Below are 22,457 nucleotides of genomic sequence, written 5' to 3'. Positions count from 1 at the left end.
TTTCATAGCATACTGGCTGAAAATCACTGTCCTACTGTATAGCAACAGAATGCTGGTAGCTAGTGATTATAATTGTTGTTTTCAGATTTCTGGCTGCCACTTGAATTAAGAGTGGTGAATAGTAATTTTTATTTTGAAGTCCAATTATAAATGTTTCCTAGGTGGTGGCTGTCCTGAATACATATGTTTGGCAGCTCTGAAGCAAAATGAATGGATCCCACCCAACACAAATCCTAACTGAATGGAATGAAAACAGTCCCATATCACTGAAGAAATCCTACACCCTAAACACGTGGATCTTCCAAAATGTGGATGGATGTTATAGGCTCATGGTGATATATATTGAGAGAAGTCACATATTTATGCCACCCTTCCTCCAAGGAGCTCAGGGTGGTGTATATGGTTCCTTCCTTCCTTGTGTCCTCACAACAATCCTGTGAGGTAGGTGAGGCTGAGAGATAGTGACTGTCCCAAGGTCACCCAGGAAGCTTCATGACTGAATGGGGATTTGAACCTGTATCTTCCAGGTCTAAGTCAAACACCAGAACCATCCTGGCTCTCACAAGTATGATTGCCATCGAATAAACTCTGGCAAAGAGGAAATGACAGCCTCCATTATGTTGTAATTGTGTTAGTGTCATGCCAAGAATGAGGTGGTCTCTGTCAAGCAGCCTAAATGGTCATACATTCTTTTTCACTCCAGCCCCTAGAAGCCCAAATAGTGGTGCCTTGGGATCAGAAATGTTCCTGGAAAATAAATAGGTCTTTAAAAGGCCTACTTTAATCTGTTGTAATTAGAAACAACTGGAACCTAGTGAGACTCCAATCAATTTGTTTTCATTAATTTCTTTTTTAAAAGTGTAGTATAAATGTTTAGTATGTGCTTTTTACACTCGACAATCTTACATACATACACAAAAAAAATTCAGAGAGTGAGAGAATGTGTTCTGTGTTTCAGAGCTTTTACCTTTTCTGTGACTCCCTTTTAACACGTCTTACTTCTGAGTAGACATGGGCAGGATTGTGCTGTAAGTGCCATTGTGTTCAATGGAGATTACTCCCAGGAAAGTGTGGATAGGATTGCATCCTAACTTCAGTACATGAAATGGAGACAATTGCATATTCTTCCATGCTTATGGCTGTCCCTATCTCCCTTCCCTTCCTTTCTGTCTAGATCATGGTTCCCAACCTGGGGGGGCCACTGCATTCCCCCTTAAGGGGAGTGGCAATCTGGGAGTGATCATGGGATGGCGGTGATGGCAATTCTGGGTTCACGCTGCTGCTAAAGTAAAAAAAGGGGGGATTCAGACAACTGGTGTCAGATGCAAGGGAGGGTACCTAGACAAAGGTTTCTTGTTGTCTTGTGTGTTCCCTGAGGAATCTAGTGGATCACTGTGAGATATAGGAAGTTGGTTTGGATGGGCTTTTATCCTGATCCAGTGGGGCTCCTTATGTTCTTATGGCAACTGGAGACAATGCAAAACCCGCATTCCTCCCACCACTGGCTAAGTCTGAAAAACCCTGATTTTTTACTTTGGCGATGGTGCAGACCCGGAAGTTCTACCGCTACTGTCACTGCCAGATTGCCACCTCCTGGCATGTCCCAGCAGTGGTTCCCTTAACTTTGGGGAAAAGTAGGAAACCACTGGTCTAGATTGTACCCCCCGCCCTCTCATTCTATGTGAAGAATCATGTACATTGGTAGCAATATATTGAGGCCAATATATATTGTATGGTTCTCTACTTTTCTGTGCATTAAGCTTGTCATAGGGATGTTGTTTCTTCAAGATGTTTTTCCATTTTTTCCCTTCTGATGTGTCAAAAACTATTTTTCCCCTTTCTTAGAAAGAGGTTGTACTATTGTCAAGCTCTCTCAAGGCTGAACAGTTGGCTCAAATGCATGTACTGATGTTAGTGCTTATTGTCTGTTTTTTTGATACCACTTTGTGTTCTTTTGTGAATTTGAGCTTTTTAGGCTATTTGATGCTTTTGAGCTTTTTCTACTTTCTTGGTATAGACTTGATCCTTATACCTTTACTCCATTCAGTATCCCTGTATCTCCTCAATAAATGTTCACTGATGTTTTACCTTTTCAGTCATTTTAAACAAAGCAATGCTATTGATCTGCTTCATTTCTTTAGTATAGTAATGAATATTTTTGAAGGCTCTGTGTAAGGGTGGGGAGGGGTAAGAGAACCTGTAGTGCCATTTTAGCCTGTCACTACCACTTACAGAGGCAATGAAATATAAATTCTGTTGTCTAACACAAGCTCAAAAGACCTGACTTATTTTTAGAATTTTCAAAGCACTACAGCAGGTTGCAAAGGAAAGGCTATGATTTGTATTGTACTCCAGTCCACTTACAGTAAATTAAAGTTAAATGAATAAAAAGGATGATATATTTTCTTTAGAATGGAGAGCAAATGAGTGCATTTTGTATGCATTGGTTTAAGAGCCTGCTAAAATTAAACTTGGCAAAACAATGAACACTTTTGGTAAGATACAATAATATTCTAGTACTATTTATGGGCTTTGCACATAAATTAATATATCATTTGCTAAGATTCTGAATAGATGTTAATTTGGATTTTAATTTTGCTAGTTCAGCTTGGAACGAATTCTTTAAATAGCTTTCACATGAGCCAAGGGAAGCTAATGAATGCATATCCAGGAAAGGCTTGCAGTGTTGGTGGTAACTGCACTTTTTAGGAAAAAGCAGGCAAAGAATTGGTCTAGAACTTTTTCTTTTCCTCACATTTTCAAATTCCTCCATTCTTCCTTGTCTAAAATGTCTGGATTCAGGGAAATGGTCTTTGTTGCATATGTATTGGTCAAGCAACAAGGAATACAAATTGATTTGCAAATCTTGAACACTCCAAAGTATCGTGGTTCCTAGTCCTAGCAACGAATTTCTGTAGAAAACTCAGTGACTGAATCAAAATTTGCTCAGTGTTGTTGTGTAGTGTAATTCTGTCTGATGCTGTTGATGCATGTGCATTTTCATTTGCAGTTGTACCGACTTGGGGCCCAATCCTATGCAACATTCCAACGCTCATGCAGCCGTGCCAATGGAGTATGCACTGGATTCTGCTTTGGGGGAGCTGTCACAGAGGCCCCCCCCCCCGGATAAGGGAACATTTGTTCCCTTACATGGGGGGCTGCATTGTGGCTGCATTGACGCTGGAAAGTTGGATAGGAGTGGACCCTTGGTAGAGTAGTTCTTTTGCATGTATAATTTGATTTGCACTGCATTTTGGCATTGACAGTCTTAAAACTGTACAACCTCTTAAACATTATCTTACATATACGTTTGATCTTGGCATGGAAGCTGATGATTCTGCATTTTGTGCCATTAAAGAAGGGGTTTGTCTCAGAGTCTGAAATAGTGCATGAAGACAGATATTGGAGAAATGTATAATGTGGATTGCCAGATTCATGTGGAAATGTCTCCCGGGGGGGGGGGGGGAAGCCAATACAGGAATTGCATGAAGATTGCACCACCTCAGGCAATTTTAATAAATCCTACAAACTGCAAGCATATTCATAGTCTTAATATTTGCTAAGTAATTGGGTGAAACACACTTTATGTAGGCTAACAGGCATGCTTGATGGTGATTCAGATATCATGACTCTCTATTTTTAGCCTGGGGTAATTTTTATTTTAAAATGTGTCTTGTGTAAACTTCTCTGCCAGCGTGTGCAAGCATGTCTGAACCACTTTTGCCCAGTAGGGAATCGAAAACCTTGCAGGAACATCATCTCTACCTTGTCCTACTGCTTTTTATTCCTTGTTGAGTGGTTCTACAAGTAATAAATGATTGATCTTCTCTCTGATAATCATGCAAGAAGAAAATGATTCTGTTCAAATGTCCAGAGAAAGGATATAGTGTGATGTTTCCACAATCTCCTTAGCACCATGTTCCGTTACTACTACTACTACTACTACTACTACTACTACTACTACTACTACTACCGTTCTACTTTAAGGAACCGTAATGCAGGCTGGGGAACTGTATGTGGTCTGAGCTTCAGCATTTCTGGGGGTTCTGTTTCCAGAACTCCCGGGGATGCAGAGAACCATGGATAATTGAATCCATAGTCGTGGCTGGCATCCACTCCTGGTGGTGGTCTGAGGCCTGGGGAGGCAACATGTGGCCTCCCCAGGCCTCAGACCACCTCCTGGATGCATCTGGGAGGTTCAGGTCAGCCTTCCTGTTTGGGACCTGTGGTGGGTCCAAAATTCACTGATAAGGAGGACCTACCTATATTTCACTGCCTCCTAATGTACAGATAGTTTTCTGTTTTGTTTTTTTAAATATTCAAGACCAGGGCCATCCCATCTATGAAGCAATCTGAAGCAGACATCTCAGGCAGCAGATCAATAGCAGATGTCTATCTCTGTTCACATACTTGCCTCTATTGCTTCTGTTCCCTGAACTGGAAAAGGAGGAGGGGAAGAGAGAAGAAGTGTTGAGTGGAGGAGATACTCATTGAGAACATTGGAGAGTGGGAGGAGCAGAGGCTATCATTGGGTAAGGGGGGCAGCATTTGGCATGCTGAATCATGCACCAGGGGGTTCTTGCCCCAGCCCTTTCTTAAGGTATATGGGGTTAAGACTATGTTAAGAGCATCCCTGATTATGTACCTCAAGTCCTGCACTGTATGTATTTTCAGTAATGTCTGAATTTGTTGTTAAATGCTGTTTAGCAGCATAAAGTGGCTGGGAAGGTTGTAGGATCCTTCTTCCTCCAAGGTTTCCAAAATAAAGTTGGACAGACTTTTCTAAGGAGTGCCTTAATACTACAGAAAGACAGCTGAGTTTGTGTGGGGTTAAAAATTTGTCACAATCCACATAACCTGTTTGGAACAGAAAGGAGCTGCACTAATACCGCTGTGACTATGTAAAGGGTCAGTTGGCAGGAATCATGCTTACAAGTGAAAAGGCCTTAAAATCACACTTGCAGTAATGAGTCAGGCTGTGCAAGTCCCATTAACCTCCCAACCACACTACTTCATTTGCTCCTTCAACAGTATGACCTGTCATTGCTGACCACACTTGTGGTGGCTTGTAAAGCCTTTCTCTTAAAATGCAAGATCAGTGCTCATGAGACAACTGAGATCATGTTGTCCAAAAACAGATTTGCTGATGACTGTATGTGTTCAGTTTTCAACTTGTTATTGCATCGACTCTTGTCATTGCTGTTTCAGTTCTTTTTAGTGGTTTTATGCTGAACAAAAACTAGAAAAGTATATATGTAGACAATTGATCTGATTCATCTGAACACTAAACATGAATGTGTCTCATCTACGATTTCAAAGAACTTATTCATATTTGAGGTTTATGATGATCTTCGGTAAGTTTGCTAAATTGAAGAACCAGTGCTGAGCTGCCATATTTTATTCTAGCTCAGTGTTTCTCAACCAGTGGCACTCGAACTACCAGTGGTACTTGAGATGGGGTCAAGTGGTATGCATAGGACCCCCAGAACCCACCACCTAGTAGCGAGACCAGCAATGCAACAAGCAGCAGTATGAGCTCCAGTATGTGCTGCTTGAGCACTCAAAAAAACCCTCCCATCTTCCCTGAGCCTCTTAGGGCACAATCCTAACCAGGTCTACTCAGAAGTAAGTCCTATTTTGTTCAATGGGGCTCACTCTCAGGAAAGTGTGGTTAGGATTGCATTGCAGATTGCAATGTGGTTTGTCACATTGCATTGCACATTGGGATATTTGTGACCAAGTAACCTGAAAGTGCTATTTGAATAACTAATAATGGATCTAGTTAGGAGGTACAACTGAGAGAACATATGATACTACCTTCTACAGTACTTTCTGCATTCAAAGCTTGTTGTACCGCTGAGCTATGACCCCCATCCCTGATGTTGGATCAGTGTGTTGATTCTTTGGTTCTAACACTTTCTGAATTCTGAGTGAATGGAAAGAATTTGTTCTGATAGGTCACTGTGATATCTATCCTGAGTTATAAAAAATGCTTAGAGTTTGACAGTCTTTTTTTCTTTCTTCTCTCTTTCTTCTCTACCTTACAGTTTTGCCTGCTTTTCAGAATTCATAATGTGCTTAAGACTCAACATTGTTTGCTTCTGCAGAATTTCCTATCTATGCAGATAACAGCCCAGTCCTAACATGTCCTGGAGCAGGCAGGCCAGTTGGCCTGCGCTCCAACCACAGCAGGGCTGGGCTGGGTCACAGTGCAACTTGGAGTAAGGGGAATTCATTCCCCTTATCCCGTGTTGCATGGCAGTTGCACCTATGAGGCCTACTTGGATCTGTGCCACCTAAAGATCCGAGCAGCCAGGTGTAAGGCCGGGCTGCTTGGGGGGGGGGGTTAGGTTCTGGCCTAAGTGCCAGATCCTGGTACTGCCCCCATCTTGGGACTGGTCCTCCCACCAGCCCATCTACCACCTGCCCTACTCCCAAATGCTTTCATTCCACCCTCTTCCCAACCCCCCTGTGCTGGCTGCCTTCCGCTGGCACAACTCGCTGCCTGAAGTCCAGGAAGTGGCGCAGGGAGGCTGGCACGCGTCCCTGCCCTGGGCTCCCTGACTCTCAAGGAGGTTCAAGCGTACCTTATGGCATACTTGCGACTCTCCCGGGCCGATGCAAGGGACTTACCTGGCCCAAGGCGATCTAGGATTGTACTCTAAGCCACGGAGAAAAGAGATAAAATATTTACCGACCTAGGTCAATTATTTTTGTGTTTTGTTACAAGCCATCCAATACAAAAGAATGTTTTAATTTTAAAAATCTGTGTTTTGGATCCAAATAACTGTGGGTGGAGTTAGTTCTATCTGAATACTTTCCATCACTCTGTTGGTGAACACCCCATCTGAACTAGCTTGCAGTATGTTGTGGTTGCGGTGAGGGATTTGACAGAGATCAGCTACTTCCCCCCCCATGAGTAGAAGTACTTTTCACTTGTGCAAGCACCCACTGGCCCATCTCTTTGGATCTCAACCAGTTTTTAATTTTATGCCAACACTGATTAGCTATCTATTATAATTATTTTTTTGTTAAAGACTTTTCAAAAATTTCTAGATACCGACAATACTTAAGAGCTTGCTCTTGTGAACATTTGTATATTTATAACAATACTATTCATCTGTAGCCAAATAATAATTTTCTGCAAAATCCTGTAAACAGCATATGGTCCTATTGCTTTTAGACTGTTTTAATTGTTTTCCTCTTAAGGAAGCTAAATTTAGCTCAGCAACTGTGCTTAAGTATCAATGGAACAATGTTTGGTGTGACTTAATAATGTTGAAAACTGGTACAAACCGCTTATTGAACCACAGTTGGTTTATGGGTCATGTCAGAGTTTTAAATATCACATCAGTCATGAGTCTTTGAATTTGGAAAACCACATCAAAAAATGAATAAAAAGGAACAAATGTGCTAGAATAGACCCTTTTTTGAGCCTAATTTGTCCTTTGTTTGAAACAGTTGGTTTGCCTGCACAAGCATTCTAAAGGCTTCCCTAGTGACTTATTGCTGTGGGGATTTTTAAAAAGCAGATCTAATTAATCTTTTAAAAAAGTCAATAAGGAAAATATATGAAATACACATTACTCAGATAGTGGAATAATGATATCCCTGAATACACTGGGAATGACTGAGAACTAAGAATAGATTTCCCTACCCGCAGCAAATTCACAAAGAAAGTATTCTTTAAAAAAAAAAAGGTTCTTTGCCAGAGGGGGAAGTTATAACTTTTCTTTATAAAATTAATAAAATATTAAAAAGATTTATAACTCACACTTTCCCCGCCCATCAAGCAAGTGTCTAAAGCAGCTGCCAGCAAAAATAAATTCTGTTAAAATAAAAAAAAATGCATGGAGAACTCGTGCAAGGAAAGCGCCCTACAGGTAGACCACAGCTGCGATACAAGGACATCTGCAAGAGGGATCTGAAGTCCTTAGGAGCAGACCTCAACAGGTGGGAAACCCTGGCCTCTGGACGGCCCGCTTGGAGGCAGGCTGTGCAGCATGGCCTTTCCCAGTTTGAAGAGACACTTGGCCAACAGTCTGAGGCAAAGAGGCAAAGAAGGAAGGCCCATAGCCAGGAAGACAGACCAGGGACAGACTGCACCTGCTCCTGATGTGGAAAGGATTGTCACTCCCGAATCGGCCTTTTCAGCCACACTAGACGCTGTTCCAGAACCACCATTCAGAGTGCGATACCATAGTCTTTCGAGACCGAAGGTTGCCAACAATGGCATTCGTGGGAATATCAGAACAACTTTATGGGTCCAAAGTTATGCAAAAGAGGAGAGTTTTAGCAATAAAGATGGTGTTGATATTGCTTCCTGGGGGAGGATTTGGTACTACTTGGGTGCTGCCACAAAGTAGGCCCTTTCTTGCGCACATCAGGTAGTGGTGGAACATGTTGAAGGGGATGCAGTTTTAAAAAAAAAAATCAGTTTTGTTTTCAGCTTCTAGTTTTCTTGTTTAGGAATCACTTTGAGGTTCTTCGCATAATTCAGACCACATCATTTATCCTGAAAACTTCTATTGTTTCAACATGGGTACTGTGTTGAAACAATGAAAAGGCCATGAAAGCCTTAGTATGTTTATGTAAATTTTTATTTGCTGATGTACCAGTTGTGTGAAATTATTAACATTTCTTAAAATGTGTTTCGACAGGATAAAAACTGCGGTGATGAAGTCTTTTGCTACATCCGCTTCTGGGATTATTGTATTTCTGTTGATGGTGGTACCGAAGAGCAATGGTAAATGTAAAGAAGCCGGCTCAAGGCCAGAGATGAATCTGAACATCAAGTATGAGCTCCAGAATTTCACAGCAGCAACCCCAATACAGAATATAGTTCTGTACAGACACCACATCTACGTAGGAGCAGTAAATAAAATCTATGTGCTAAACGAAAGCCTTCACAGCGTATTTATGTACAAGACCGGACCAGTGTTGGAGAATCCAGACTGCGCTCCCTGCGAAGATTGTAAACCTAAAGGAAATACATCCGGTAATGTTTGGAAGGATAACATCAACATGGCCCTGCTTTTAGAAACATACTACGAAGATCAACTCATCAGCTGCGGCAGTACAGCAAAAGGAACTTGCCGGCGCCATGTCCTTGACCCTGATAGTCCCGCCGACATTGGACATGATGTGGTGTGTATGTACCCGAAGCACATGGATGAAGAATCGAGCCAGTGTCCTGACTGTGTTGTAAGCCCCTTGGGAACCAAAGTTCTAGTAACACAAAAGGATAGATTTGTGTATTTCTATGTTGGGAATACTATCAACAACTCAATTCAGCAAAACCCTTTGTTGCACTCAATATCAGTTCGTAGATTGAAAGAAACTCTGGATGGATTTGAGTTTCTTACAGCTCACTCATATATTGATGTCCTTCTGCAATTCAGGGATTCCTATCCTGTTAAATATATTCATGCATTTGAAAAGGACAATTTTGTGTACTTTCTAGCTGTCCAGAGAGAATCGCTGGACTCCCAGGCTTTTCACACAAGGATCATACGCTTCTGTTCTTTTGATTCCGAGTTGCGATCGTACATGGAAATGCCCCTTGAGTGCATGTACACAGAAAAACGTAGGAAGAGGTCTACCAAGCAGTCAAATGACATATTTAATCTTTTGCAGGCTGCATATGTTGGTAAACCAGGTGCAACCTTAGCCCAGGAAATGGGTCTTGATGTGAATGATGATGTTCTCTTTGGTGCATTTGCCCAAAGTAAACCAGACTCCCTGGATCCAACTCCTAGATCTGCTGTTTGTGCAGTTTCCATCAAAACCATCAATGAATTCTTTGGCAAGATTGTAGACAGACAAAATATGAAATGCCTTCAGCATCTGTACAGGAAGGACAGCAAGTACTGTTCAAACAGGGTAAGTGAGCATGGTGTTAAGTTTTGCTAATTAACTGCTTGAATCAGCTGATTACCCTACCCTTCTCTAGTCTCATCCATATTGAATATTCCATTATTCAGTGCATAGTCCCATTGATTTCAGCTGTGAGTACTAAGTATTTTCAGGGCTCCCATTTTGGCTGAAGTCCAGGGCCAATTGTTGCAAATTATTTAAGCTGTCCGTCTAAATAAATAACAATTAGTGCTGGTTACAGCCAATGATGATTCATCTTTGGTAAGAAGCTGTTCCTGTAAATCGAATGTGGAAGTCACAGAGGGGGCTTAAGGGGATAAAACATGTAGAGTTGAAATTCCCATGAAGACAAGTCTTACATGAACCCAACACGATGCCGCTTTCACACTGGACCACATTTATTTAAAAGATTTGTAACTTGCCTTTCCATTAAAATACTTACTGCACTCAATTAAAATGTCAGCAATAAAAGAACAAATTAAAATCTGATGAAACTGTATAGTTACCAATAAGAAACAGTTATGTCTACTGGATATTAATTACTGTTTAAAAGCTCTGCTTAAAGATGAGCTAGAAGGGAAGGTTCATATGGGAAACACCAGTCCTTCAGATTTTGTGTCCCGAACAAACAGGGCTTTATAGGTCCAAAGAAGCACTTGAAATTCTGCCCAGAAACAAATTGGAAGCTAGTGAAAATCTCAGGTACGGGAGATGTATGTTTTCATATTTATTCTCAAGTGGCAAGGCAATCCTTAAATTGGAACAGTTCTCCTGAAACTACTGAGATCCAAATTCAAGGCATTTACTTGGTTGCATTACATCATTCCTCTGCAGCTATCAACACTGCGAATGATGTGATGTAGAATAAGTCATGCTGAAGTCATTTTATATCTAAGGACTCAACCCATATGTACCTCTGAAAATAGCCACATTTTTTCCATGTATAAACAACTTAATTTTTTCCCAAGTGTGTCTTATAAAACTGATACATTATGTAATTTTCTACAGCAGTTGAAATAACTGGAAAAAAATGGATTGTGGAGGAAGGAATATTCACAATGTTTCATGCTTCTTTGTTCCTTGAATAATAGGGAGTTTGTTTTTTTTCCCAGGTGGCTGCTTACAGAGTCAGTTTTATTGTAAGGAAAATTCTAGAGACTTGCGTAAATTTGCAGTTCTGTTTGGTTATTTCCAAATGCACAAACTGAGTGGGGTGGAGTTGTAGGTGACTATAGTATCTGCACTTGTATCCTCTCCCCAACCTTTTGCAGAGTTAACAGCAATTTGGGAGGGAATCATTTTGATCAGGGAAGGGTTAAGGGAGGTAAGGGTTAGGATAAGCTACTGCCTGATCTTCAGAGCAGCTGTGGGGAGTTCCTAATAAAAATTGTGAGGCAGATCTTGATCCCAAGTCTCTTGTGTCATGCTTCTTTTGACCAGTAACAGAATCAACCAATGAATTTCTATTCCGACATCAGCCTTTTGTATTGTTTAGTGTATGAGGATGTCACCGATTGATTCCAAAAATACATTTTGGCAAACCTATCTCAACCCTTGTAAAGTCCCTTATCACTTTCCCCACATGGTAGGTTTTCAGGTAGACAAATCCACTCAACTTAGTAGTTTGCTGCAGGAATAGGGAGGAGTAGAGATGTGCACAGAAGTACTTTTCCAAGAAGGTCTTTATTCATTTCTGCAAGTGGACCAATTTCACGTGTTGCTTTGCATACGCAGAGTAGTTCTGGTCTCCTCACTCCTTGAAATCAAGGGGCCACATGCACGCACAGGAGATCTTGATAAATTAAGAACATAAGAACAGCCCCACTGGATCAGGCCATAGGCCCATCTAGTCCAGCTTCCTGTATCTCACAGCGGCCCACCAAATGCCCCAGGGAGCACACCAGATAACAAGAGACCTCATCCTGGTGCCCTCCCTTGCATCTGGCATTCTGACATAGCCCATTTCTAAAATCAGGAGGTTGCACATACACATCATGGCTTGTAACCCATAATGGATTTTTCCTCCAGAAACTTGTCGAATCCCCTTTTAAAGGCGTCCAGGCCAGATGCCATCACCACATCCTGTGGCAAGGAGTTCCACAGACCAACCACACGCTGAGTAAAGAAATATTTTCTTTTGTATGTTCTAACTCTCCCAACACTCAATTTTAGTGGATGTCCCCTGGTTCTGGTGTTATGTGAGAGTGTAAAGAGTATCTCTTTATCCATTCTGTCCATCCCCTGCATAATTTTGTATGTCTCAATCATGTCCCCCCTCAGGCGTCTCTTTTCTAGGCTGAAGAGGGCCAAACGCCGTAGCCTTTCCTCATAAGGAAGGTGCCCCAGCCCAGTAATCATCTTAGTCGCTCTCTTTTGCACCTTTTCCATTTCCACTATGTCTTTTTTGAGATGCGGCGACCAGAACTGGACACAATACTCCGGGTGTGGCCTTACCATCAATTTGTACAACGGCATTATAAAGTTAGCTGTTTTGTTCTCAATACCTTTTCTAATGATCCCAAGCATAGAATTGGCCTTCTTTACTGCTGCCACACACTGGGTCGACACTTTCATTGACCTGTCTACCACCCCCCCAAGATCTCTCTCCTGATCTGTCACAGACAGCTCAGAACCCATCAGTCTATATGTGAAGTTTTGATTTTTTGCCCCAATGTGCATGATCTTAAATTGATCTGGATAGCTGCATGTTGAGGTCTTTCTGTATGGTATTTTCCCATTCAAAGAGCAGATCCCCTTCCTAAGATATTCTTTGTCAGATTTTGGGGAGGATATCTTCTTATATGGAGGAGAGCAAGCTGTTTGAGAGCCAGAAGGCACAGTGTGTGCCCCCAAGCCCTAAAACATGTCTCTTGATCATGGCTTGAATTTGTATGTAAATATACATGCAAACTGGATTGTGGATATGGAAATTGTGATGGTGGTGGCTAATATTTCTGTTCTCCTTCAGGAATTCAAAGTAGCAGACAAGATCTTCCCCATCCTCACAACAACCCTGTCAGATAGGTTAGGTGAGCGGTTCTCTAATTTTTTGTACTACCATGGCTCACTTTGTCGGAGTGATGGTTGCATTGTGCCGCAGAATGCCTTGTGGCTTCTGGGTTGTGCCCCAGAATTCAAGTCTGCAAGGCATTCTGGAGTGTGACATGGCCAGTGAAGTGAGTCACATGCCAGAACTATCTGGAAGCCACAAAGCATTCTGGGGTGCCTTGTGGCTTCTTGGTAGCGCCAACCCCGCAACCCACCAGAATTTGGATTGTGACCCCCACAGTTTGAGAACCAAGTGGTTTGGCCAAGATATGGTTACTGGCCCAGTATCACTGGGTTACTGGCAAAGGAAGAGCTCCACCTCTGAGAGTGTAACCGCTGCACCATGCTGGCTCTGTTATGGTCACAGAGTTCTCAAGGGTGGAAAAGGGAAAAGCCAAAATGTATATATACTGAAAGATCAATCTTAGGTAAGGTAAATTACAAACCTATTAAACTTGCACAAATTCTGATTCTGAGTAGCAGTGGAAATTGCTGTGTTGGAAATTGACAGTGGTGGGGACACATTCCAGACTAGAGGACTGTTTAGAACTTCTTGTCCAAAGCTAATTAGTGTCAAACGAGGCTTTTTTTGAGTAGGTGTTTCTATTCATTGCACAACCTTTCAGTTTAATCAACAACCAGGTACGTACAAGTCTTTGAAATTAAGCCAGTTTATTCCCTTTCAGAAGAATAGCTTAAACTGAAGTGCTTCAGTTTAAATGGCTTTTAGATTGTAGCTAGTGGCTCTTAAGACATTTTTTTTTAGTTTTTTAAAGACCAAACCATTTGTCTTCACACTTCTCAGGATATTATTTTTAGTGTGACAGATAGCAACTCCAGCTATCTTCTTTAGTGCTTAGCTCAAAATGCTTCTTTTCCCTCGGTTTAATTTCCTTATTTCATTTTTCATTCTAGAAACATCATACATTTTGTTTTTAGAACTGTTTCCTTTCATAATTGCAGATTAGCATTTGGGTTCTCTCTTTTGGTTCTAAGTCTTATGTGTCTCTGAGCCCAAGCTTATGCATGTCTACTCAGAGGTAAATCCCATTGTAGTCAATGGGGCTTACTCCCAGGAAAGTGTGGATAGGATTGTAGCCTCACTCTCTTCCCCCCCCCCCGCCCAATTGTTTTAACTCATCCAGAATTGCTTCATACAATTGCTTCTTTCCAAAGCATCTAATTAAAGTATTGACTGAACCACTAGTTAATTTCCACTTACTGAGAAAATGTTTCAACTGGTCTGTAGTCAACCAACGCTTTGCATACTGGTGATGAATACATGTGGGAAGCTGAAAGCATTGCACATAATTTCAAGAAATATCATAAGGGTGGGATGACTTTCTGACTTTTGATGCATAATACTGATAAAGGTGAACTGCAGAGGGAACAAAATGTGAATACATGCATGCGCCGCTTAACAACCGTTTGCTTAACGACAGACCACATATATGATGGTAGTAAAAGCACAATATAGATGCTCTTAATGAGGCAATCGCGTCTCCCATAGCCTGCAGCAGTGTCTGTTTATACAACAGTGAGGCTCTTAATGCAAAGAAGAGGCAATCTATCTCCAGTAGCCTGTGCAGCCAACTAGTGTCTGGCAGGGAATGTCTGTTTACACAACAAAGACAATAGATTGGACTGAATGTTCACTTAATGACCTAATCGCATAACAACAGGGATAGGAGAACAAATCGCCATTAAGTGGCGCACAGCTATGCTTCCATTACTACTCTTTTCCAAAAGAAGTGTGCGTTCATGCTCTGTCTCTTTTCATCACAGAAATTCATCACAGGAGAACTTTGTTGTTGAATTAATGGTTATATTAAAAGTAATTTGCTCCTGTGTGATCTCAGCTAGACTTCAGAGTCCAGTTGGCTTTTTTGTTTACGGAGGAACTCCAGGCAATAACAAGTTTCAGCAGACATCTAGAGAGGCACTGGAGGAAGACCCAGGACAAATTTGGATGAATTCAGGCAAGACTAGAACTCAGTGCCTATTCTGCGCCACTGATTCGTTTTTCTTGTCTGCTGCATTGCTGCTGCCGTTGTGACCTGTTGTTTATAATGCTGCAGGAGGATCGGGGAAATTCTTCTAACATCCATTGTGATGGTTTTGCAAAGCACTTTGCAAACAAGGTCACTCAGATTTGACTCAACTTGAATTCCACATTCAGAGTCTATAGCTGTCCCTTGGCCTATGGTCCAATTATTTGGGATTTATACAGCCTGAGGATGTAGATAGGGAGCCTTGGAGATAGGGTGCCTCTGTATCCACAGTTTTCTATATCTGTGGGGGCAGGGGGCAGGCAGGAGTGCATCCCCCCAGGTACAGGACAACTCCTGCCTTTTCTGTAAAGTTTGACTCTTAGGTGCCCAATTTAAATACAGAAGGGTGTTGTTAACAACAATATTTCTTTGGTCCAACCAGCTCCCCCTCCCGTTAACCAGGGAGAGCAGCGCTAAATGTACAGAACAATTGCACAGTGTAAAGGAGGCATGATTTGACATGGAGGTAATACTCCTCCATGAAAACACCAAGCATCAGATGAACCTGCTGAATTTCATTTTTTGCTGGATACATGTTATATTCAGAAGTAGATAATATAATAAGTGTCAAATATAATTTGACGTAGTTTGTTTTCTAGCAAAACTGAAAGGTAGCACCTATTTGGAAAGGATTTTTTAAAAATGTAGAATCGGAACTGGACAGTTATTAAGAACTGGAATGCCCATAGACCTTTCCAGAAGCTTTGTAATCCTATTTTATAGGATTTTTAAAAATTCTATGCCCTGGTGAAGAGCACATCTCAAATTGTGTGGAATGCTTGTTCTTTAAATACATTGTTTTGAATCTATGAATTCTACTGTTTTTGGTTCCTATAACTTAATTTGACAGAATTAAAAAAAAATTATGTCCAGCTTTGATAGAACTATACCAACATAAAATATCCCTAATACAGGAGCAGGTGTAATTTCTTTGAGCAGCAAGACTCCTACAAGCAGTAAGGAAGACTCTTACACAAGCGGCTTTGTTTTCTAGGTAACCCCAATGTTCACATCATTTATTTGCACTCAGATGTTGATCAGTGAAGTCACAGGAATAGGATAAGCTAAATTTCTCATGGATTGCTGTGCCAAAAGTTACCCCAGTGTTCTGAATAGTCCTCATTGTTCTGGTTTTGATCTAACTTAACCTTAGATGAGTTAAATAAGAATGAGTCATATTCTAGACTTCTAATGCACAGGTGGGAGGACTGTGATCACTGTGCATCTCTTACTCCCCATAACCTTGGCGTCATTTCTACCCCACAGAATTCTGCCCTGAAGAGTCCTCCAATCCTCAAACAAGAGAGGAGCTATCACGCCAAGGAGGGCAGGGATTGTCACATCCACACATACCCTTCTATGTGTCCCCTTCGGATACAGCCCAATGAGCTATGAATTTTTTTCTTTTGCCACTTTTAAATCAATGGAAAAAAGACCTACAGTGAATATAGTACAGATCGTGCCTCGTTATCCATGGTGTTTCTGTTTCGGAACCCCGAGTGGATTTTTTTTTAAAGTGGATACCAGTGGAAAAAAAATCTTTAAAGACTCATTTCCAGGTTTATTGTTCTACTGTTGTGGTCCCGAAAGCATTGATATAGACCAGGGGTGCCCAAACCCCGGCCCTGGGGCCAGTTGCAGCCCTCAAGGCCTCTCAATGCAGTCCTCAGGGAACGCCCAGTCTCCGATGAGCCTCTAGCCCTCCGGAGATTTGTTGGAGCCTGCACTGGCCCGACGCAACTACTCTCAAAGTGAGGGCGACTGTTTGGCCTTTCGCTTGAGCTGTGGGATGAGGGCTCCCGCCACTGCTTGCTTTTTCATGTCTGTGATGCAGTAGCGGCAGCAAAGAAAATGCCAACCTTGCTTTGTGCAAGGCCTTGTATAGGCCTTGAGCTATTGCAAGACCTTCATTCATTCATATAAGTTCATCTTTAATATATTCATTTATGTAAACTTATGTAAATTTATTCAAATTTTAAATTTAAATTAATTCTTTTTTTACCCCGGCCCCGGACATAGTGTCAGAGAGCTGATGTGGCCCTCCTGCCAAAAACTTTGGACACCCCTGGTATAGACACTATACTGCATTCAGCTACTAGATGGGGTGAATAATGGAATCTAAGGGAATGAAATTATAATTATATAACAGCACAAAGATAGGAAATTGGATTTTGTTGCTTTTTTCTTTATTACAAGGCATTTAAAGGTGGACCTGGGTATCAGTGGTGAGTTAAATCAGTGGATACCAAATCAGTGGATACCAAGGTCCCACCTGTAAATAGATATTTGGCTAAATGCACTTCAAAGTATGATACTTAAAAATCAGTTGCATCTCTAATTAAGCAAAAAGCAACCATAGGGCATCTGGTGAACTCCATCCTTAGGAAAGCTTACCTTGCCTGTAGCTTAGCTAGAGGGGTGACAAAATGGTAAGTACTGCAGGTGCCGCAATGCACTGTGTAAGTGGCCCATCCCACTTGCCATCAGAGCCATTCCAACCAGCATCAGCAACATGCAGGCACTCGCTGAACCAAATGGTGTCTCCTGCATGTTGCCATCAATACCCAGAATCGCTCATAAGGTGAGTGGGGGGAGGGGCAGCTTACCTAACATGTTGTGGCAACTGCTGTACATTTTGCCTCCCGCTACCGTTTTGCGCTACTGCACCTTGGTTTTTCTGTACTGTAGGTATACTGTAGGTCTAAGAATTATGTTGTATTAGAAGTTATGCAGTTGTGGATTGTAACCAAGAGCTGCTCCTGTAGTTTTTGCCTCCTCTTTTAGGCTTCTGCTGTTTTTATTAGTCTGTTCTCTGTGTGTGTCTCTTTGATCACACCACTGTATTATGTTTAATGTATTTTGTGAATTGCTTTGGAGCTTTGTTGAAAAGTTGGAGTAAATCGTTTGTAAAAATAAGCGTAGAAATTAGAGGTTCAGTTGAAAAAGATATTGGTATAAAACAAGGCTTTAAAGGAACTAATCTTGCTTTTGAAGAAACCAGTCTTGCAATGTCCACAACAATGGGTGCAATCTGCTAAGAACTTCTATGGCATAGTCCTCCATCAATTTCAGTGGGGGCTTTGAAGTGAAAACACTCCTGAATTTTGCCCTTTGGCAATTTGATTGACCTCAGTTAGAAGAGAAAAGAGATCCAAACAGTACCTGGGGGGAAAAAAAGAAGAAATTACTTTAAAGTAGTTTCACCGAAACTAAGAGATAGCTAGCAAACAATCCTGGCAGCTTCTGAATCATTCCTCTGGCATTTTCACTGCCACAATCACAGTGGGGAGGCTGAATGCAATGGCCTGGGCACAGATTCAATTTTAGTCATTTTCGGCATGGGTTTTTCAAGTCTGTGATAATGATTGTTGCAGATTATTCAACACTAGGCAGTTCAAAGTAGAAACAGTTGGAATCTTATAAGGCTTTCTCTGTTAGGGCTGGGCAGTTTTCTTGATAATAGTTAATTGTGGCAAAACATTAAAAAAATCAAACTGTTTAGTAAATCATGGTTTGAAAAAGCTCATAGAAAGAACTTGGATTTTACTCTCTGTTCGCCACAAACTTTATCATTCTGTCATGGCATGATAAACGGGCCACTATTACCATCAAGTGAAGATGCAGATAGGGAAGAAAAAGATTTAGGAATGTGAAATGAAGGCAAGAAGCCCCCTGAAAGGAAAACACAGGTTTTTTGTTTTTTTTTTATGAAGATGATAGATAAGGCAAAATTGGGTTATCCTTATTGTGTAATGGGAGAAAATAATTGCAGTCTTCAATCAGGAAACCACAAAGACCTTTATTGATCTGTTATCTTTAGGATATGTCTAGTAATATTTAATAAAATAAACAGTGACAAATAACTCCAAGGCTTTGTAACTATAATCTTTTTTTTTTATTACACATTTTTGGCAGGATTAAAAGGTATTAAGTCTCCTGATCATGAGTGGTTGATGTGGCATAGTTTAAACACACCTTAAAGGAAGTCGATGCACATTGCAAGTAGGAACAGTATGTTGCCAAATACTTTTAATAAGAGTCAGAGGAGAAAGTACATGTGGTTTCCCCATTTATTCATATTGTGTTCACAATAGAATACGAAATTGTATGTGAGAATCTTTACTGTTCCAAAATGAATGGCACAAAAGCCAAAAGAATATAGCCAAATATGGTGTGTGTTTCTTGGGGAGTTAAATTGTGTAGAAGGTACAGTACATTTCCCATTATGAAGTCCCAGTGGAGTGTTAGGGACCTGGGTTCTTGGGGAGGGGGGGAGACACTCAAAGCAAATGTAAGTTGGCCATTGGTATCCATGGGGAATCTGTTACCAGACTCCCAACAGATACCAAAACCCATGGATAAGCAAATCCATGGGTTGGGTCCTGTAGGTTCTTTGCTTTTATCCAGAGGTGTTCTGAGGCCGCATGTGGCCTCTGCAGTCCTCAGCCTCCCAGACGTGACCAGCGAACACATCCGGACATGTCCAGGAGATCAGGTTCGGAACCTGTGTTGAGTCAGACCCGCAGGTTCTGAATCCACATATAAAGAGGGTCCACCTGTACAGTTACTGCACTAAACAAAAGTCATCTGTTTTGTTCACAACTTTGTGTCCCAAGTGCAGGCTTTTGTCTTTTATATTGGATTTCCATTGTTGTTCTATCAGTTATGCCAGTCTTCATACATTGATCTCTGTTTCCCTGCCTCCTGAGCTTTTGTTTGCCCTGTCCTTTGGAAGAATACCCTTTAACCATTGGGGAAACTCCTTGGGCCTAGTAATTCATAGAAATAAGCAGCCACATAGAAAATACTTTATATGGCAGGTTTTTTGTGAATGCAAATGTCAGTTCGAACATAGCACGCAAACCATGTTTTAGGATTTGTGTGTGTTTGTGACTTAACTTTACCCTGAAGTGTGTTAGCGCAAACTATGGTGAAATGATATTGAATGTGGTTGGTGTTTCTTGGTGGCCAGGGAGTTGTAGGGACATGCAGTAGTTGTACTTTTGCATGCACTTTGGATGAACAAAGTGTTTTCCGTTGCTTCTGCCGCTTGACTTTGCTGTAACTTGTCAAAGTAGAAGGATATTTCATTTCAAGAGTTGGCAACCAAGCCATGTGTCTATTTATGTGAATTACGCTCTACTTTAGAGTAGTTCTTTAATCATTCCCTCCATTTTTTGGTGGTTTTTGTTGAGTCCTCCCCCTCCTCAAATTCTGTGCCATTGCATCTAGCAAGAGTCACTTGATTTTTGACTATGAGGAAATTTTTGTTGGCATCCTTCAGTCTCGGAAGGCTATGGTGTCACGCTCTGAATGGTGGTTCTAGAACAGAGTGTCCTCTCCAGTGCGTGAAGCCTGGGTAAAGTAGGTATGGAGGATAGGCTGTTACCCATGCAGTAAATACCCCCTCTCCATGTCACTGAAATGGTCCAATGGAAAGGCAGAGGCCAATACGGTTGGTTCCAGCGGCGTCGCAGGAGTTGCCAGAACGTGATTGTGTTCAGCCCTGAACTGCCTCAGGGACTCCGGCTCCTGATTTTGCCTCGAGGTTGACTCCTGAAGCCTTTTTCATAACTGGATGTAGCCACAAGGCAGTGGAGGTTTGGGATCAGAGTTTTCCTTCTCTCAGATGAGCTGCCTTCCCAGGCTGACGAGTCCCATCTACCCGGTGAGATGAGGAAATATGAGGAAATATTACTTGCTAAACCTTCCCTTGCTGTAGGAGCTATTTATGATAAAACTAAATTCAGCATAGTGTCCTTCTGGTGGCTTGCTTTTGCATCTTTTACTTGTGAGCCCTTATGAGACAGGAAACTATTTATTTTGCTCTGTAAACTGTTTTGTGAACATTCTTGTTGACAAGTGGTATACAGTAGTGTCTCCAATAAAACTGCTTCTTTTATTGCTGTTTTGCTACAGTTCTCCTTGTCCTGAGTTGATTGACAGTTTCCTGCCTTGTCTCCTATAATGCTATTTCAAACAGTGCTTGGCTTTCTGTCTTGTTGGAGGTATTACTGTAGATACATTCTTAATAACTAAAACAGACATGCTTGAGTGTTCTACAGCGGTGTTCTTCAACCTTGGGGTTGGGACCTCAGTGGGGTCATGAAGCCTCAGTTGTGGGGTAGCGGCAATGTATGGGAACGAAAAAGGTTGAAGAGCACTGGACTAGAGCAGGGGTCTCCAAACTTTTTGGCCAGAGGGCTGCATCATATAAATAAGAGACAGAACTTAGATGAGTGAATAAATGAATGAATGGGCTCATTCATTCAGCCTCTCTGGCCCTTAGAACACCCTCCAGACACAACCAGAGCATAGTTCCTGTCACATTCGGCCAAGTGGGCCAGAGGCTTTCAGGGGACAAGAGGATGACTGCGGGCCAGATAGAAGCTTGCCGTGGGCCGCCTCTGGCCCCTGGGCTGGGGTTTGGAGACCCCTGGACTAGAGCATCACTGGGTAAAGGAGGAAGCATCTGATGTACCCCTTCAGGTAGCAGAAGATTGTGTCCCTGTCCTGTTCATATTCTTAGCAATTGTGCTAAAATAGCTTTCACTACTGTCAGGATTCATGGCAACTTTTCCTGTTCTTTCTAATAAGAATATTCTGTTAGAGTGAACAGTGCCAGGAGAGTGTCATGGGGCAGGGAGTAGGCAGTGACGGGTTGGAGGGGGAAAGAGAGGGTCCTGGGATGGGGAATGGATCGACTGTAAGCTCTCCAGTCTCATACTTCATTAATTTAGACTCTCTTAGGTCATCTGAGGGGACTTTCCTGCAAGTGCCACCTTTCTCCCAGATTAGGGGGATGGCGATTCGGGGGCAAGCCTTCTTGATAGTGGTGCCACAACTCCTTACCTGTACAGGGGAATTAAGATCTATCTCCTCCCTCATGGCGTATTGGCAAGGGCTCAAAACCTTTTTGTTTTGTCTGGTGTTTGGGTGATGGGTTGTCTGCCTCCTGTGCCCCTATAGCAGATCCTTGAGTGTAAATAGTTTAGCCATCCTCTAATTGGTTTTATTTTTTCTGATTTTATTCATTGTTTTTATATGTTGTATATTTTATCTATAAATTGCGAGCTGCCTTGGGCATCTGCTCCAATAGAGGAAAGGTGGAATAAAAATATTTTAAATAAAAGAAATGTATGTATATATTGGGGTCATGGCATGAAAAACATTGAAGACCACTGTTCTAGAGTTTTTACTAATTTTGACTTACGCTGCATCAGCTTGAAAACTTGCATTGTCTTCACTTTTGGGTGTAGTCAATATCATTACAATTTCTGTGATGCTGTTATTGAAGCAACAAATGAAATATTTCTCGAGACTTATTTCTCGGGGGGGGGGATGCTTATTGACCCCACATGCTGTTTAGACCCATAAGTAGTAAGAAAAATTTCCCAATATTTGATGTTTTCAGCAGTTAGCATCCTTTAGTCTTGGTGAACTGTGTGCTTATGTTTTAAAACATAATACAGAGGAAATGGG

General features: G+C 41.6%; 1 protein-coding gene across 2 annotated transcripts in view; it reads left to right on the top strand.

The window, feature by feature from the left end:
* The window catches only part of MET (MET proto-oncogene, receptor tyrosine kinase), a 126,829-nt gene that overhangs the window by 29,794 nt on the left and 74,578 nt on the right, over window positions 1-22,457 (top strand). For both annotated transcript variants that reach the window (XM_066633804.1, XM_066633805.1), the window contains one exon: window positions 8,661-9,882. In XM_066633804.1, the coding sequence (XP_066489901.1) occupies window positions 8,677-9,882 (1,206 nt within the window). In that variant the 5' untranslated portion in view covers window positions 8,661-8,676. The remainder of the gene's footprint in view (window positions 1-8,660; window positions 9,883-22,457) is intronic.

This window comes from Tiliqua scincoides, chromosome 7 (assembly GCF_035046505.1).
Source record: "Tiliqua scincoides isolate rTilSci1 chromosome 7, rTilSci1.hap2, whole genome shotgun sequence".
In the NCBI taxonomy this organism is placed as follows: Eukaryota; Metazoa; Chordata; class Lepidosauria; order Squamata; family Scincidae; genus Tiliqua; species Tiliqua scincoides.
This window is presented reverse-complemented; position numbering and strand designations above follow the sequence as displayed.